This window comes from Nerophis ophidion, linkage group LG11, assembly GCF_033978795.1.
Source record: "Nerophis ophidion isolate RoL-2023_Sa linkage group LG11, RoL_Noph_v1.0, whole genome shotgun sequence".
Classification (NCBI taxonomy): Eukaryota; Metazoa; Chordata; class Actinopteri; order Syngnathiformes; family Syngnathidae; genus Nerophis; species Nerophis ophidion.
Window position 1 is genome coordinate 13,651,043 of NC_084621.1, and position 17,070 is coordinate 13,668,112.

At 40.6% G+C, this 17,070-nt stretch overlaps 1 protein-coding gene across 2 annotated transcripts in view; it reads right to left on the reverse strand.

Annotated features, from left to right (window-relative positions):
• Positions 1–4,332: 4,332 nt before the first annotated feature.
• The window catches only part of stk40 (serine/threonine kinase 40), a 47,279-nt gene continuing 34,541 nt past the window's right edge, over positions 4,333–17,070 (reverse strand). For both annotated transcript variants that reach the window (XM_061915129.1, XM_061915130.1), the window contains exons 6-11: positions 15,773–15,825; positions 10,002–10,117; positions 7,732–7,876; positions 7,532–7,651; positions 7,369–7,453; positions 4,333–5,009 (exon numbers count right to left, since the gene is read on the reverse strand). In XM_061915129.1, coding sequence (XP_061771113.1) covers positions 4,791–5,009; positions 7,369–7,453; positions 7,532–7,651; positions 7,732–7,876; positions 10,002–10,117; positions 15,773–15,825 — 738 coding nt within the window. In that variant the 3' untranslated portion in view covers positions 4,333–4,790. The remainder of the gene's footprint in view (positions 5,010–7,368; positions 7,454–7,531; positions 7,652–7,731; positions 7,877–10,001; positions 10,118–15,772; positions 15,826–17,070) is intronic.

Below are 17,070 nucleotides of genomic sequence, written 5' to 3' on the forward strand. Positions count from 1 at the left end.
AGAAGTTGTGTAAAAAAACAAAATACAGAAATCTGAAAATAAAATGAACCATTTGTGAAAATAAGCAACAATGTGTGTAAAACAATCTATGCAGGAGTCGGAAAAAAAATTAAAAAACAGAACGGTTATTTGAACGCTGTAACAAAAAAATAGTATAATCTGGAAAAAAGTTAAATAACAGAAGTGAAAAACTATTTTGCAAGGTAACTGGTGACATTTGCAAAGAAAAAAGAAAAGAAAAGCTATGTTTAAGTCTGAACAATTTGTGAAAAAGTATCGTGTAAAAAAAACAAACTGCATGAGTGGGAAAAAAAACGTGCACAAATCAAGTTTAACTAAAAGGAAAAAAAAAGGTAAAGTATTGTGTGGGTAAGTTTGCAAAAAAATTTTTAGTCATGATGAGAAGTTGTGTAAAAAAAATGTGAGCGAAGTAACAAATCTATGCAGAATTAGAAAAATTAAAAAAAATCAAAATAATCTGGGGAAAAAAGCTAAATTACAGAGAAGTGAAAAACTATTTTGCAAGGTAACTGGTGACATTTGTAAAGAAAAAAGAAAAGAAAAGCTATGTTTAAGTCTGAAAAATTTGTGAAAAAGAATCGTGTAAAAAAACAACAACTGCATGATTGGGAAAAAAACGTGCACAAATCAAGTTTAACTAAGAGGAAAAAAAAAGGTAAAGTATTATGTAGGTAAGTTTGCAAAAAAAATTTTAGTCACAATGAGAAGTTGTGTAAAAAAATGTGAGCGAAGTAACAAATTATGCAGGATTAGAAAAATTAAAAAAAAGCAAAATAATCTGGGGAAAAAGGCTAAATTACAGAGAAGTGAAAAACTATTTTGCAAGGTAACTGGTGAAATTTGTAAAGAAAAAAAAAAGAATAGCTATGTTTAAGTCTGAACAATTTGTAAAAATGCATAGTGTAAAAAAAAATTACACACGAGTGGGAAAAAAAGTGCGCAAATCAAGTTTAACTTAAAAAAAACAAAAGGTAAAGTATTGTGTGGGTAAGTTTGAAAAACAAAGTTTAGTCAAGATGAGAAGTTGTGTGAAAAAAAATGCAGAAATTTGAAAAAAAAAATAAAAAAATTGTGAGCAAAGTAACAAAATAAGCAACAATGTGTGTAAAACGATCTATGCAGGAGTCGGAAAATAAAAAAAAGCAAAACAAATATTTGAACTAAAAAAAAATAGTATAATCTGGTAAAAAAGTTAAATTACAGAGAAGTTAAAAATTATTTTGCTTTAAGAAAAAAAAATTCTGTTTTTTCAAAGTCTGAACAATTTGTGAAAAAGCATAGAGTTAAAAAAAAACAAAAAAAATGCATGAGTGGGGAAAAAACGTGCGCAAATCAAGTTTAAGTAAAAAAAAAAAAAAGGTAAAGAATTGTGTAAGTAAGTTTGCAAAAAAAAAATTTAGTCAAGATGAGAAGTGTGAAAAAAAATGCAGAAATTTGAAAGAAAAAATTAAAAATTTGTGAGCAAAGTAACAAAATAAGCAACCATGTGTGTAAAACGATCCATGCAGGAGTCGGAAAATAAAAAAAAGCAAAACGAATATTTGAACTAAAAAAAATTAGTAGAATCTGGTAAAAAAGTTAAATTACAGAGAAGTTAAAAACTATTTTGCGAGGTAACTGGTGACATTTTTAAGAAAAAAAAATTCTGTTTAAGTCTGAACAATTTGTAAAAAAGCATCGTGTTAAAAAAAAACAAAAAAAATGCATGAGTGGGGAAAAAACGTGCGCAAATCAAGTTTAAGTAAAAAAAAAAAAAAAGGTAAAGAATTGTGTAAGTAAGTTTGCAAAAACATTTTTTTGTCAAGATAAGAAGTTGTGTAAAAAAAAAAAAAATACAGAAATCTGAAAATAAAATGAACCATTTGTGAAAATAAGCAACAATGTGTGTAAAACAATCTATGCAGGAGTCGGAAAATAAAAAAAAGCAAAACGAATATTTGAACTAAAAAAAATTAGTATAATCTGGCAAAAAAAGTTAAATTACAGAGAAGTGAACAACTATTTTGCAAGGTAACTGGTGACATTTTTAAGAATTTTTTTTTTGTTTAAGTCTGAACAATTTGTGAAAAAGCATCATGTAAAAAAAAAAAAAAAAAAAATGCATGAGCGGGGAAAAAAACGTGCGCAAATCAAGTTTAAGTAAAAAAAAAAAAAAACGTAAAGAATTGTGTAAGTTTGCAAAAAAAAAATTTAGTCAAGATAAGAAGTTGTGTGAAAAAAAAAAAAAATACAGAAATCTGAAAATAAAATGAACCATTTGTGAAAACAAGCAACAATGTGTGTAAAACAATCTATGCAGGAGTCGGAAAATAAAAAAAAGCAAAATGAATATTTGAACTAAAAAAAATTAGTATAATCTGGTAAAAAAGTTAAATTTCAGAGAAGTGAAAAACTATTTTGCAAGGTAACTGGTGACATTTTTAAGAAAAACATTTTTTTGTTTAAGTCTGAACAATTTGTGAAAAAGCATCGTGTTAAAAAAAACAAAAAAAAATGCATGAGTGGGGAAAAAAACGTGCGCAAATCAAGTTTAAGTAAAAAAAACAAAAAAAAACGTAAAGAATTGTGTAAGTTTGCAAAAAAAAATGTAGTCAAGATGAAAAGTTGTGTGAAAAAAAATGCAGAAATTTGAAAAAAAAATAAAAAATTTGTGAGCAAAGTAACAAAATAAGCAACAATGTGTGTAAAATGATCTATGCAGGAGTCGGAAAATAGAAAAAAGCAAAACGAATATTTGAACTAAAAAAAAATAGTATAATCTGGTAAAAAAGCTAAATTACAGAGAAGTGAAAAACTATTTTGCAAGGTAACTGGTGACATTTTTAAGAAAATAAAAATCTGTTTATGTCTGAACAATTTGTGAAAAAGCATCGTGTTAAAAAAAAAATGCATGAGTGGGGAAAAAAACGTGCGCAAATCAAGATTAAGTAAAAAAAACAAAAAAAGGTAAAGAATTGTGTAAGTAAGTTTGCAAAAAAAATGTTTAGTCAAGATAAGAAGTTGTGTAAAAAAAAAAAAAAAATAATACAGAAATCTGAAAATGAAATGAACCATTTGTGAAAATAAGCAACAATGTGTGTAAAACAATCTATGCAGGAGTTGGAAAAAAAAACAAAAAAAAACGGTTATTTGAACTAATAGTATAATCTGGAACAAAGTTAAATTACAAAGAAGTGAAAACTATTTTGCAAGCTAACTGGTGACATTTGTCAAGAAAAGCTACGTTTAAGTCCAAAGGGGGAACACATTCTGGTGCGAGTTCAGTTAAAAATCAAATAGCTAAATGTGTAGAATTGAAAACACAAGTCCGAAGTCAAGTAAGTGTAGCTTAAATTGGTGGCAACATGGCAAGAAATGGAGGCTACTTTTAGTCATGATTGTAGCTGAAGTGAAGAATAAATAGGAGTCATCACAGCGGGAAGAAGAGGAGGGCATAAATAGTGGAGATGAAGAGTACAACAAGTCGCTGGTGCTTGGCTTTGACAGGCTTGAAGACAGAGGAGGGGGGGGGGTTATGAACTAGAAACTTATTAAACCGGTTTAAGCACCTAAAACAGTGGGATAATAATATTAATAATAATTATAATAATAATACATGCATGTACAAGGGCTGAAAAGATTGCTTGGTGTTGGTCTTGGCTTTTTCACAGTGTGCCAGATAACTTAGTTGTTTTCTTGGGTTTTTTTTAATGGCGCTTTTCCATTGCACGGTACCGACTCCGCCCCGTTGATCAACTGTCACACGGCCCCCTGCTGGCGTCAGCTTACCCTGTTGTGCTGCCCTCAGTCTCCTCTTGGATAACATTCAAAACCGCAGGTAAAAAATTACAAAAAAAAAAAAAAGGTGGTCGTGCAGTGGAAAAGCGTCCAAAAAAAAAAAAAAAAAAGGAGGACTGGAGGATAGCTTAAAGATGGCCGCTCGGCAGGCCTTGGCTAGAAACTCTCACACACACACGCACGCACGCACGCACGCACGCACGCACGCACGCGGCCGTCCTTCACATTCACACTACAAACACGTCTGGATAGATTGAAAACGGTACCTGGAAGTCGCTTTTTAATCCTTTTGTGAGGACGCGGGTACCAGTTCCGTGGCTTTTTAGGACATGATGTTTGGCGAGTTCATGGCCTCATGTCGGGGGCAGAGTGGGCGGGTGTTGGCATGGTGACTTCCAGGTTCCCGCATGCTAGCTGCCTGCTGCTAGAAAAAAAAAATTCAAAATGAAGATCTCCACGACGACGACGACGACACGTTCTCGTGTGCCCGCTTCCACGTTAAAATGCTACTCCAAGATCATGATTAAAAAAAAAAAAAAAAAAAAAAAAAAAAAGCTTATTCGTTTTTTCCCGTGATTTCCCAGGCATCAGGAACGTGGACGCTTGATGTCACTGGTGTGGTCTCAGAACAGTGGGCGTGGCTTACCAACAGAAGAGAAGATCAGAGAGGTAGATTGATTTGAAAGTACAGACTTATTTTCCCAGGACAGGAAGGAAGGAAGGAAGGTGGAATGGGGGAGGGGCTGCTACATGATTCTGGTCCAGTATTGCTGAAGAGTTCCAACACGGACAGGTGAGAGGAGAGGAAAATGTCGGGGGGGGGGCTGGGGTCCACAGTGAGAGCAAAGCGACCTTTGGGTCTTTGCATTTGCAGTTTGTCCGCTTGCACCATCAGGTCCCACACACACCCACACGAGGGCGGTGGACACCCTGGACCAGTTCACGTCCTCAGTTCACGTCCTCCTGGGTTCTGGGGGACGTTTTGCCGAGGGCTACTTGCGCAGGAAGCGTTGCGCCAGGATGGCGGCGTCCAGCGGGCTGACGGGCTGGGCGTCGTGGCCGAGCCGCCTGACCGGGGGGAGGCTGCCGAACTGCCGCTTGCTGAGGAAGCTCTTGGCCTCGTGGATGCTGTTCTTCTCCTCCGCCAGCAGGAGCTGCTGCCGCATGTAGTTCTCGAACTCGTACTGCGACGACTCCTCCGTCACCTTGGCCTGGACCCAGGAAAGAGGTTTTTAGACCGGAAGTAACGACTTTGATGGACTGTAATCCTGACATTAATAACGACATCAGATATCCTCATTTATGCTGTTTCAGTGAAGGCCAAATTGCAGTGATTAAAAAACTAGGGCTGGCCGATACATAGCGGATTTGTCTCTGTGCGATATAGAAAATGACTATATGGTGATATTGGAGTATACCTTCTCACGCAGTTGTTTTTAGCTGCTGGCATTACACTACAGGCTCTTCTCACTCTTTATTGTCTCTGCTTCACACAGAGACAAAAAATAAGCGCACCTTCTTACATACGTCACATACGTATACGCCCTCGCGGAGCAGAGAGGTAGCGGCATGGGTAACGTTAGCTGTGGTGCAAGCGGTGTAGTGCGAGTGGTAATATGACAGAAAGAAAGTGCGAGTCTGGTCACAAGTGAAGGAAGAATTAATTCAAGAAAAACATCAGGGGGTCCATTGTCTGGCGGTGGTTTGGCTTCAAGCGGGAAGATGTTGAACAAGTTTGCGGCAAAAGCGTTAAAGTAGCACCTACTGCTAATGTGTAGCATCATTTTAAAAGTCCCCTGCTAGAGAATGAAGAGTGCTTGAAACTGCTTGTCAACATCTCGCCGGTGACACACCCACAAAATGCTGGAGCAACCATTTCCATATTGTATGAAACAAATAGTCAACAACAGAATTTAATAACATCCACAGGAACCTACCACATAGTGGACATACACTATTTGATTTCCTATTATGCAGCTCATTTTTATTTGACACTTATTAAAATATCTTGTGTGACATCATGCACAAAAGTGCACTTTATTTGTTTTAAACTATTGTAGTGGCATTCTGTACAAAAAGTTCACTTTAATTTAGTGTTGTTTTGATATGTCATCTTAATGACATCATGCACAAAAGTGCACTAATAGCTTGTTTTAAAATGTCTCTGACAATCTTGCACTTTCTGTTTTGGAAATGACATGAATGTTTGTGCCACTGCTTAATAACTGTTTAATAAATACACTTTTAGTTGTGATTTCCCTCTCTGCATGAAAGTTTAAAAGTAGCATATATTAATGCAGTATGAAGAAGAATGTTTGAATGTAGACACATAGAATCATCATACTGCTGTGATTATATGCATCAAGTGTTCATTCAAGGCTAAGGCAACATATGGAGATATATATGGTGTATTGTGATATGGCCTAAAAATATGGAGATATTAAAAAAAGGCCATATCGCCCAGCCCTACTTTATTATTCAAATGTGTACAGAGGTTAAGTCCGCTCATGAAGGTAAGCCATATTTATTTATACAGCATACCGTATTTCCTTGAATTGCCGCCGGGGGGCTAATTATTTTAAAACCTCTTCTCACTCCGGCACTTACCAAAGGCATGCAGTAAATGTAGGCCTGCGCTTCAAAATTTGAGTGTGATGTAAGGATACCTTCATGAAAAGCACATTTAATAAAAAAAAACGTTATTATGGTCTTACCTTTACTTAAAAAATGAAGTCCATGCGCAGCTCCTTCTGATCAAAAGCATTGATAACTTGTTTATAGAAGTCTTCCTTATCTTTCTTCAATTTTAAAAGTCTCTCTTGATGGAAATCTCGCTTTATTACCTCCTGCTTCAATTGAAAGTCCAGTTTAGAAAACCATTTTATTTTAGATATGTAATCCTCCATGTTAAAAGTGCAAGCGAGAGGAAAAAATTAACTCCTGCTGCTTGTTGTCTTTTCTTTTGCAGCCGAGTAGTCGCAAGAAGGATCACTAGCGCCCTCTACCACCAGGAGGCGGGAGTCATTTAATGACTCATATTTGACACACGCAGCTACGGTATATTAATAAAACATAGCTGCTTACTGTTCTCTCTAGCATATTCAATAGCTTGGACCTTAAATCCTACTGAATAGCTCTTAATCTTCCCTTTATGCAATTTCAAATGATTGAAATCAGCCTCCTCCATCTTGAAAATGATGACAGGTGAAGTGTCACTCGTGACGTGACGAGTTTGACCCGGCGGAAATTCTAGACTTGCGCTAATAAAAATAATATTTTGCGAAACGACTTTGACCCGGCGTTAATCCTGAGCCGGCGGTAATGCTAAGCATGCGCTAATTATTTTGCGAATCGAGTTTGACCCGGCAGTAATTCTAGGCAGGCGCATACTATATAACCGGCGGCAATTCAAGGAAATACGTACACGAGTAAATTCAAAAGGAAAATAACAAAAATAAAAATTACAAAATGATTAAAAAAAAAGACATAATGTATATATTAATAATTCTCTCTTTATAATACATTGACCCACTTACAAGGTGTACAATATCTTTACCTGATGCAACCTACCTCTTGTAGATGCTCTGGGTGGTTGACCTGGTCGTCAATGTCCGGCACCACCTGCAGGGGGCCACTCAGCGATGAAACTGATTGCCTGCAATTCCAAAACAAGACCATCAAGGAAACAAAGGCGCCTGTCACGGCCGAGGCATCCAGCAGGGGGAGCCCTTACCAGGAGGCGATGATGTCACTGAGGGACTCCAGCACCTCTCCTGCAGTCAGCCTGTGCTGAGGATCCAACACCAGCAGCTTGCGGATGAGGCAAACCGTGTTCTCCGACACGCGGCCGTCTCTGCAGGGCGCACCGGGAGGATTACATTCACCGGCGTGTGCTACAAACGATCGCACAAATCAGGTCTCTGCGGCACTCACTCTGGGATGGAGTACTCTGCGGCCTTGATCTTGCGGAAGAGCTCTTGAGGTATGCTGTCGTAGAAGGGGAACTGGCCGTACAGCATGGTGAACAGAACCACGCCCAGAGCCCACATGTCACTGGGCTTACCGCGGTACGGGCGGCCTGGAGGCGACACAACTTCATTCAGCCGATAGTCGTACATTCTCACCATTTGGCACAGAACAAAATGCAGAAAAAGTGATATTTAAGAGATGGCTTGGCCTGCAGGAAGTCTTCGATATGTAACTTAAGACCACCCACACTCCATATGGAAGCTGTAAAAACTACAACATGGCTGACGTGGTGGAGACGTAGTTAAAGGGGGCTTGGCCTGGAGGAGGACTTGGACTTCCTTTATTGTCATTCAAATTTGAACTTTACGGTACAGATAACATTTTTGTTGCATTCGCTCGTTAAAATAAAATAGCACTAAGGTGCAGATGTGTGCATTTACAAAATAAGGTGCAGATATAAATAGATTACTGTACGGAGAAATATATTGCACTTTTGCATATGCATCCATGTTTATGGACTTGTGTTATATTCCCGCCATCAGTGTGTGAATGGGTGAATGTGGAAATAGTGTCAAAGCGCTTTGAGTTCCTTAAAAAAAGGTAGAAAAGTGCTATACAAGTACAACCTATGTACCATGTACTAGGGCAGGGGTCGGGAACCTTTTTAGCTGAGAGAGCCAAGAAAGCCAAATATTTTAAAATGTATTTCTGTAAGAGCCATAATATTATTTTTTTTATCACTGAACACAACTAAACACGTGCATTTTTAAGTAAGACCAACATTTGTAGAGTAGAATAGTTCTCTTGTTCTTTGTAATAACATTGCTATTCTGAAGCTAACTGTGGAGAGGGTGTGGCCTGCGGGCCTGCAGCAAAGCAGGGCGTTGCCAGGATCGGCCTCGAAATCAGTGACAGGTGCGTTGATGATGAGTCGACTTGAAAGTGTTTAATGTTGCTCTTTTTATACGTAGAAGAAAAACTAGAGATGTCCGATATTAGTTTTTTTCTTTAATAATGTCCTATACAGGTCAACAAAAAAATCTGCGCTGCACAATTTGACAAACTTTGAACACCACTTTTTTCTATATTTTTATTGTAATATTATCAGAACGTGTTTGTTTTCTTCGTCTTGCTTTGGCCAAAAATAGAACAATCTGAAGTTGTCTTTATTTTTTTAGTTTTAATGCCATGATTGTAAAAGTCCGGCCCGCATGTGCAGAGATTTTCCTCCATGCGGCCCCTGAGCAAAAATTGAGTTTGACACCCCTGGTCTATGGATGCAAATATTCAAGTGTCCACCAGGGCAAACCCAGAATGCCATTTCAATGTTTTTTTTTTTTTTTTTTTTTTTACTTCGTGCAAGGACAACTTTGCCCCTCAGTGACTCAGGGTGATCGGCAAGTTCCCGTCAAGGCAGCGAGTGTAATGATTAACAGGATGAGCCGAGGCAAACAGTTGACTTCTACGTGCTTACATTTGCGTGAAATCGCCACAACAGCAGTAAGTAACATTAAAAACCAGGAAAACTACGAGTGAAATTAACCTTAGGCCTCAATCGGATGCTTCAACATTACACAAGTACGGAGAGGGGGGGGCGCATCATCTACGGGTGAAGTTACAGTTAAAAGCCGCAAGCTATTATGTTGAGCTTGTGACACACACACAAGAAGATAGGAGGGCGTAGATGGGAGTAGCTTCCCTCCAGTGAGTCATCAGTGTGTGACTCACTGACGCTCACTTTTAATTGAGTGCCAGTCACGTTATGTTGACTTGACACACACACACAACCGCCTAACTATCTACAAGGCTTTGAGAGGCTGATTGTAAAAAACATTTTGTCAGCGAGCGCAGATGAAGCGGCGTCAATCAGCAGCACTCAGGACTCATCAGCATGGACAATGTAGTAACGTTGTAAAAGTTGAATGATTAAACACTGGCTTCCTCTTAACACGGACAAAGAAGCTTCCTCTGCAGACACATAATTATTATCAACTGTTGCAGAAAGCTAGGTGGGACAAGGGGGGGAAAAGGCTAATTCGTGTCTCCCCGAGTCCTACATTGCGAAACAACCTGCTTCTCGGTGCTTTGTTACTAACACACTACACCGGGCTGCAGAGCGTTGCACAACACTCCTCGGCAAGATCCCACCAAGGCGCCGTCTCACACCAGTGTGCACACGGTGCAATAAGTCAGAAAAAGGATGTGCTGGTGTCGATTTCAATCTTCTCGCTCACCGCTCAGCACGTCGGGGCTGATATAGGCCGGACTTCCTCTCTGGTCTTTCAGCAGGTCGTCCTCGCTCACCAGGTGCTTTCCTAAGCAGAAGTTGGTGATGGTGATCCGGTGCGTCCTACAAAGCAACACACACAATTCATGAGTGAAATGGTCCAATCAACGCCTCTGTTTCACAACCCTATTTTCTGGACTGTACAGCGCATAAGTCTACAGACCCCGTTTCCATATGAGTCGGGAAATTGTGTTTGATGTAAATGTCAACGGAATACAATGATTTGCAATTCCTTTCCACCAATTATTCAGTTGAATATGCAACAAAGACAACATATTTGATGTTCAAACTGATAAACATTTGTAATGCGGACGTTGTACCGATCCGTTGTGTTGAAGAAGGAGCTGAGCCGGAAGGCAAAGCTCTCAATTTACCGGTCGATCTACGTTCCCATCCTCACCTATGGTCATGAGCTTTTGGTTATGATCGAAAGGATAAGATCACGGGTACAAGCGGCCAAAATGAGTTTCCTCCGCCGTGTGGCGGGTCTCTCCCTTAGAGATAGGGTGAGAAGCTCTGCCATCCGGGAGGGACTCAAAGTAAAGCCGCTGCTCCTTCACATCGAGAGGAGCCAGATGAGGTGGTTCGGGCATCTGGTCAGGATGCCACCCGAACGCCTCCCTAGGGAGGTGTTTAGGGCACGTCCAACCGGTAGGAGGCCACGGGGAAGACCCAGGACACGTTGGGAAGACTATGTCTCCCGGCTGGCCTGGGAACGCCTCGGGATCCCCCGGGAAGAGCTAGACGAAGTGGCTGGGGAGAGGGAAGTCTGGGTTTCCCTGCTTAGGCTGTTGCCCCCGCGACCCGACCTCGGATAAGCGGAAGATGATGGATGGATGATGGATTAATTTCAGAACACGTGACAAAAAAGTTGGAAAAGGTGGCAATAAATACTGATAAAGTTGAGGAATGCTCATCAAACACTTTGTTGGAACATCCCACAGGTGTGCAGGCTAATTGGGAACAGCTGGGTGCCATGATTGGGTATAAAAACAGCTTCCCAAAAAATGCTCAGTCTTTCACAAGAAAAGATGGGGCGAGGTACACCCCTTTGTCCACAACTGCGTGAGCAAATAGTCAAACAGTTTAAGAACGTTTCTCAAAGTGCAATTGCAAGAAATTTAGGGATTTCAACATCTACGCTCCATAATATCATCAAATGGTTCAGAGAATATGGAGAAATCACTCCACGTATGGGCTGAGGAACACTTCCGAAAACCACTGTCACTAAATACAGTTTGTCGCTACATCTGTAAGTGCAATTTAAAGCTCTACTATGCAAAGCAAAAGCCATTTATCAACAACATCCAGAAACGCCACCGGCTTCTCTGGGCCCGAGATCATCTAAGATGGACTGATGCAAAGTGGAAAAGTGTTCTGTGGTCTGACGAGTCCACATTTCAAATTGTTTTTGGAAATATTCAACATCGTGTCATCCGGACCAAAGGGGAAACGAACCATCCAGACTGTTATCGACGTAAAGTTCAAAAGTCAGCATCTGTGATGGTATGGGGGTGCATTAGTGCCCAAGGCATGGGTAACTTACACATCTGTGAAGGCACCATTAATGCTGAAAGGTACATACAGGTTTTGGAACAACATATGCTGCCATCCAAGCGCCGTCTTTTTCATGGACGCCCCTGCTTATTTCAGCAAGACAATGCCAAGCCACTTTCAGCATGTGTTACAACAGTGTGGCTTTGTGAAAAAAGAGTGCGGGTATACAATAACTATTTGTTGAAGACAAATCTTTTAGGCCACAACGTTTTAAAAGCTGCAGGGTTCAAAAGCGTAGGAAAAAAGGAGTGGCTCAGTCATGAGTTCTCTACAGCCGCCATTGCCTCCTGATGTAGTTTGCTTTTCATTCAAACAAACTTTTAAATTGAAGTAAAAAAAAAAAAGTACCAGGTTTTATAGGGTTCTTGTTAGATTTGTATTAATATACAGTAAAAGGTTTGAAGACACGTGCTCATGTTATGGAAGGGTGGGTCCAGAGTTTTGCCTGGCACTGTAGTCAGAGAGGAAACTGCTGCACAACAAAAGTAATGCAAGTCTGATCTATTAAAGGAGAAATGCAGAGTCTAAAAAAGGAACACTTTCGACAAACATGAGTCAACTTGCGGCTGAGCATGATTGTTCATTACTAAGACTGCATGGTGATGTGATGGCAAGCCAATTTGGTATTTACAAAGCTCACAAGCATGCAAAACACGGACACAGGCACGCAGTTTCAAGCGCATACCCACACAATCAGGCCCGGCGAGCAAGCAGGCGGCCTGTGTGAAACCATTAATGCCTTTCCGGATCGCACCGTCCCCCCTCCCCCCATCTGCTTTCTAAAAAAAGGTCAACAGCTTCCCACTGTTCTCTCGCACTTTCACACCACGCTCCCGCACAAACCCTCAATTTCTAGCTCCAGGCTCGTTCTGCAATTTGCAGTCTTAAACGGTGTATTCAAATTCACCTCACACGGGCGGCCCTGTGAGGAACAAGGCGCAACCGCTTTGAGGACCCTCACTCGCGCAGCTCGGATCTTTTGTCTGCACGAATCACGACTTTCTTCTATTCCCACACACAAGATGGTCTAAAGCAGGGGTGTCCAAAGTGCGGCCCGTGGGCCATTTGCGGCCCGCAGCTAATGGTTTACACATCCTGCAAAAATTGCAAAATTTATAGTATTGCAAAAATAAATTAAAAAACATTTTAAAAAAGTGGAATGAGGTGAAATCTAATGAGAAAACGTGGCAATGTTGACACAAAGCTGCCATGCAGGCAGTTTTTTTTCCTTTTGTCTTTTTTTCCATTGCTCAAAAAAAAAAAAAAAGACAAAAAAATCTGTTATAATGAATTATTACTTAAAAATTATCACTTTAAAATGTTTTATGTGGAAAAAATATTGCATATGTTGTGTGGTTGCCATATAAAAACATCAAAGTTTGGACAAAAGAGCATAAAACGAACAAAATAATAGTTCAAATTAAAATCGACAGATATATCGCAAGCTGATCTTGAAATTAAAGTGTCAAAAGTTAAAAAAAAAACTAATAAAAATGCATCACTTTATGAGTGGGGAACCTTTCGGATCTCAAATATATTTAGTAGGATTGTATTTAACTTTTCACTGTGATTACTCAAAAATATTAAATAATTAAAATCAATGATGTCCTGCATTATTGATCTTTGAGGGCTTTAATTGCTAAATAAAAGGAACTCTTCTGAAGGAATCAATAAAGTACTATCTATCTATCTATCTATTGCATATTTCATGCTTACTATAAAAAACAAAGTTGTCTTTAACAGAAAAGGCATAAAACCTTATTTGTTTTACTTTATATCCACCTCAAGTTGATATAGAGATTTACTGGAAGCATTAAATAAAAAATAATAATAATAATTTGACTTATTTTTAACATTTTAGTGACTGAGACCCTCTATGCTCCCCAGGAGCCCTAAGGATAAAAAAAAAATCCATATATTTTGTTATGGTTTGAAAGTTAAAAATATCAAAATGGCCCCCGCATGCTTACATTTTTCTGTGTGCGGCCCCCTGTGGAAAAAGTTTGGACACCCCTGGGCTAAGGGCTGTGCGAAATATCCGTATTATACTTAATAGCAGTGTATTTTTGAGACAATACCGCCATGCCGGTTTCTTTTGATGTGCCTTTGTTACAGCCATTTGCTCTTCTTGCGGCATAGCTCGGTTGGTAGAGTGGCCGTGTCAGCAACGTGAGGGTTGCAGGTTCGATTCCCGCTTGTGTCATCCTAGTTACTGCCGTTGTGTCCTTGGGCAAGACACTTTACCCACCTGCTCCCAGTGCCACCCACACTGGTTTAAATGGAACTTAGATATTGGGTGTCACTATGTAAAGCGCTTTGAGTCACTTGAGAAAAGCGCTATATAAATATAATTCACTTCACTTCTTAGCGCCTGACGGGCAAAGCACAGTGCATCCTCTTTGGCTCACCTCCGCCCTTTGCATGTTTATGGAGGCTCCTCTCTTTGACGCACAATGACAAGATGTGCATCCAACGTAAAAAAAAATATATACGGCGCGCAGTAGCAACTTCTCGACTTCCGAATGGGATTTAACGCTTTGGTCAGCGACTGCATTTGGCTTTTGGTGAGTGACTACAGCTTTATTTACATGTTTATAAGTTTGGACACACCTTCTCATTCAATGCGTTTTCTTTATTTTCATGACTACCGTATTTTTCCGACTATAAGTGGCAGTTTTTTTCATAGTTTGGCCAGGGGTGCGACTTATACTCAGGAGCGACTTGTGTGTGAAATTATTAACACATTACCGTAAAATATCAAATAATATTATATAGCTCATTCACGTAAGAGACTAAACGTATAAGATTTCATGGGATTTATGGATTAGGAGTGACAGATTGTTTGGTAAAGGTATAGCATGTTCTATATGTTATAGTTTTTTGAATGACTCTTACCATAATATGTTAGGTTAACATAGCAGTTGGTTATTTATGCCTCATATAACCTACACTTATTCAGCCTGTTGTTCACTATTCTTTATTTATTTCAAATTGCCTTTCAAATGTCTATTCTTGGTGTTGGGTTTTAGCAAATTAATTTCCCCCAAAAATGCGACTTATATGTTTTTTTTTCTTCTTTATTATGCATTTTCAGCAGGTGCGACTTATACTCCGAAAAATTCGGTACTTATACTTGCTTTTTTATGCTGATATCAGGCCGATTTCAGTATTGAACTGCGGCCACACCTAATTTAAAACGCATTTTCACACTCGTGTGCAGTGGTTTCAGGAGTAAAAAATGCTGACTTGCACAAATAATACACACTCATAAGGAATTAGAAGTTAGTATCAGGAAAAACAACAATGACCGAATAACATAAGTCACGTTAATGCTGCTGCAGTGTGTGCCTATGAATAGTTGCAGACACATTTAACACGCAGGAAGTCAATACGGGACCCAATGTGAGCCCAGAATTGATTTACGACATCCTGCTTTCCTGGACGCTGCCACAGGAAATCGCATCAGTAGTGCATGAACTGCTGAGCTCGTCAATGGCGTCCGAGCACGAAAAACGCAAGCGGAGAGCGTGCTTCTACTTTATTGGCGGGCGAGAATGACGACTGGTGTAGATGGGGAAGAGTGGAAAAGGATGTGAGAAAGGGGTACACTTTGTGTGGACAATGAGCAAGAAAGAGGGGGAGGAAAACAAAGGGAGGGTAAATAAATGATGACAGTGTGTGTGTGTGTGTGTGTGTGTGTGTACATGCATGACGTGCATTGCCGTGTGAGTCAGCTCTGAGCTATGGACCCTTTGGCAGGCCTCTCCTTTGTCTCTGACGGGGACGGAGTGTTCCACTCGTGTGCTCCGTTGCCGCCACCCTCCCGACTAGAGCGCCGTTTCATCACCGGCGCTGTCAATGAACGCTGAGATACGGCACAATGCTAAAAACCTCACTTGACGTGTTACTGCAATCTTCCCGGTGTTCTGCACTCGCTCACCTAACTAAGCAGCCGTGACTCAACATCAAGCTTACAGGAAGCAGCAAAAAAAAGAAAAAGAAAAAAAGAGGCTTTGGGTTTCTATGACTGATCCATCTTGTCGGTGCAAGAATGTGACCCAAGGACTGGCGTGCCGAACCAACAGCATGGGATGTTCTGTACCGGCAGGTTCAAAAGTACTGACCCTTTCCCCCCCGTCTAATGAACAACTTAAGTCCTACCGTTTGTTTAGCACCATGTTGCCCAGCTTGAGGTCTCGGTGCACGATGTTCTTCTGCAGGCAGGAAAGAGACAGGGAAGAATGGTTTTAATTAGGGATGTCTGATAATATCGGCAGTCCGATATTATCGGCCGATACATGCTTTAAAATGTAATATCAGAAATTATCGGTATCGGCTTCAAAAAGTAAAACTTATGACTTTTTAAAAACGGACGTAGGGAGAAGTACAGAGCGGCAATAAACCTTAAAGGAACTGCCTTTGCGTGCCGGCCCAGTGACATAATATCTATGGCTTTTAATACACAGAAGTGAATGCAAGGCATACTTAGTCAACAGCCATACAGGTCACACTGAGGGTGGCCGTATAAACAACTTTAACACTGTTACAAATATGCGCCACACTGTGAACCCACACCAAGCAAGAAGGACAAACACATTTCGAGGGAACATTCGCACCGTAACACAACAAAACAAATACCCTGAAACCCCTTGCAGCACTAACTCTTCCGGGACACGACAATATACACCCCCCGCTGCCCCGTACCCCTAAACCAACCTCCTCATGCTCTATCAGGGAGAGCATGTCCCAAATTCCAAGCTGCTGTTTGGAGGCATGTTCAAAAAAATAATGCACTTTGTGACTTCAATAATAAATATGGCGGTGCCATGTTGGCATTTCAGTAATGCGGACGTTGTACCGATCTGTTGTGGTGAAGAAGGAGCTGAGCCGGAAGGCAAAGCTCTCAATTTACCGGTCGATCTACGTTCCCATCCTCACCTATGGTCATGAGCTTTGGGTCATGACCGAAAGGATAAGATCACGGGTACAAGCGGCCGAAATGAGTTTCCTACGCCGTGTGGCGGGGCTCTCCCTTAGCGATAGGGTGAGAAGCTCTGTCATCCGGGAGGAACTGAAAGTATAGCCGCTGCTCCTCCACATGGAGAGGAGCCAGATGAGGTGGTTCGGGCATCTGGTCAGGATGCCACCCAAACGCCTCCCTAGGGAGGTGTTTAGGGCACGTCCAACCGGTAGGAGGCCACGGGGAAGACCCAGGACACGTTGGGAAGACTATGTCTCCCGGCTGGCCTGGGAACGCCTCGGGATCCCCCGGGAAGAGCTAGACGAAGTGGCTGGGGAAAGGGAAGTCTGGGCTTCCCTGCTTAGGCTGCTGCCCCCGCGACCCGACCTCGGATAAGCGGAAGAAGATGGATAAATGGATGTTGGCATTTTTTTCCATAACTTGAGTTGATTTACTTTTGGAAAACCTTGTTACATCGTTTAATGCATCCAGCGCGGCA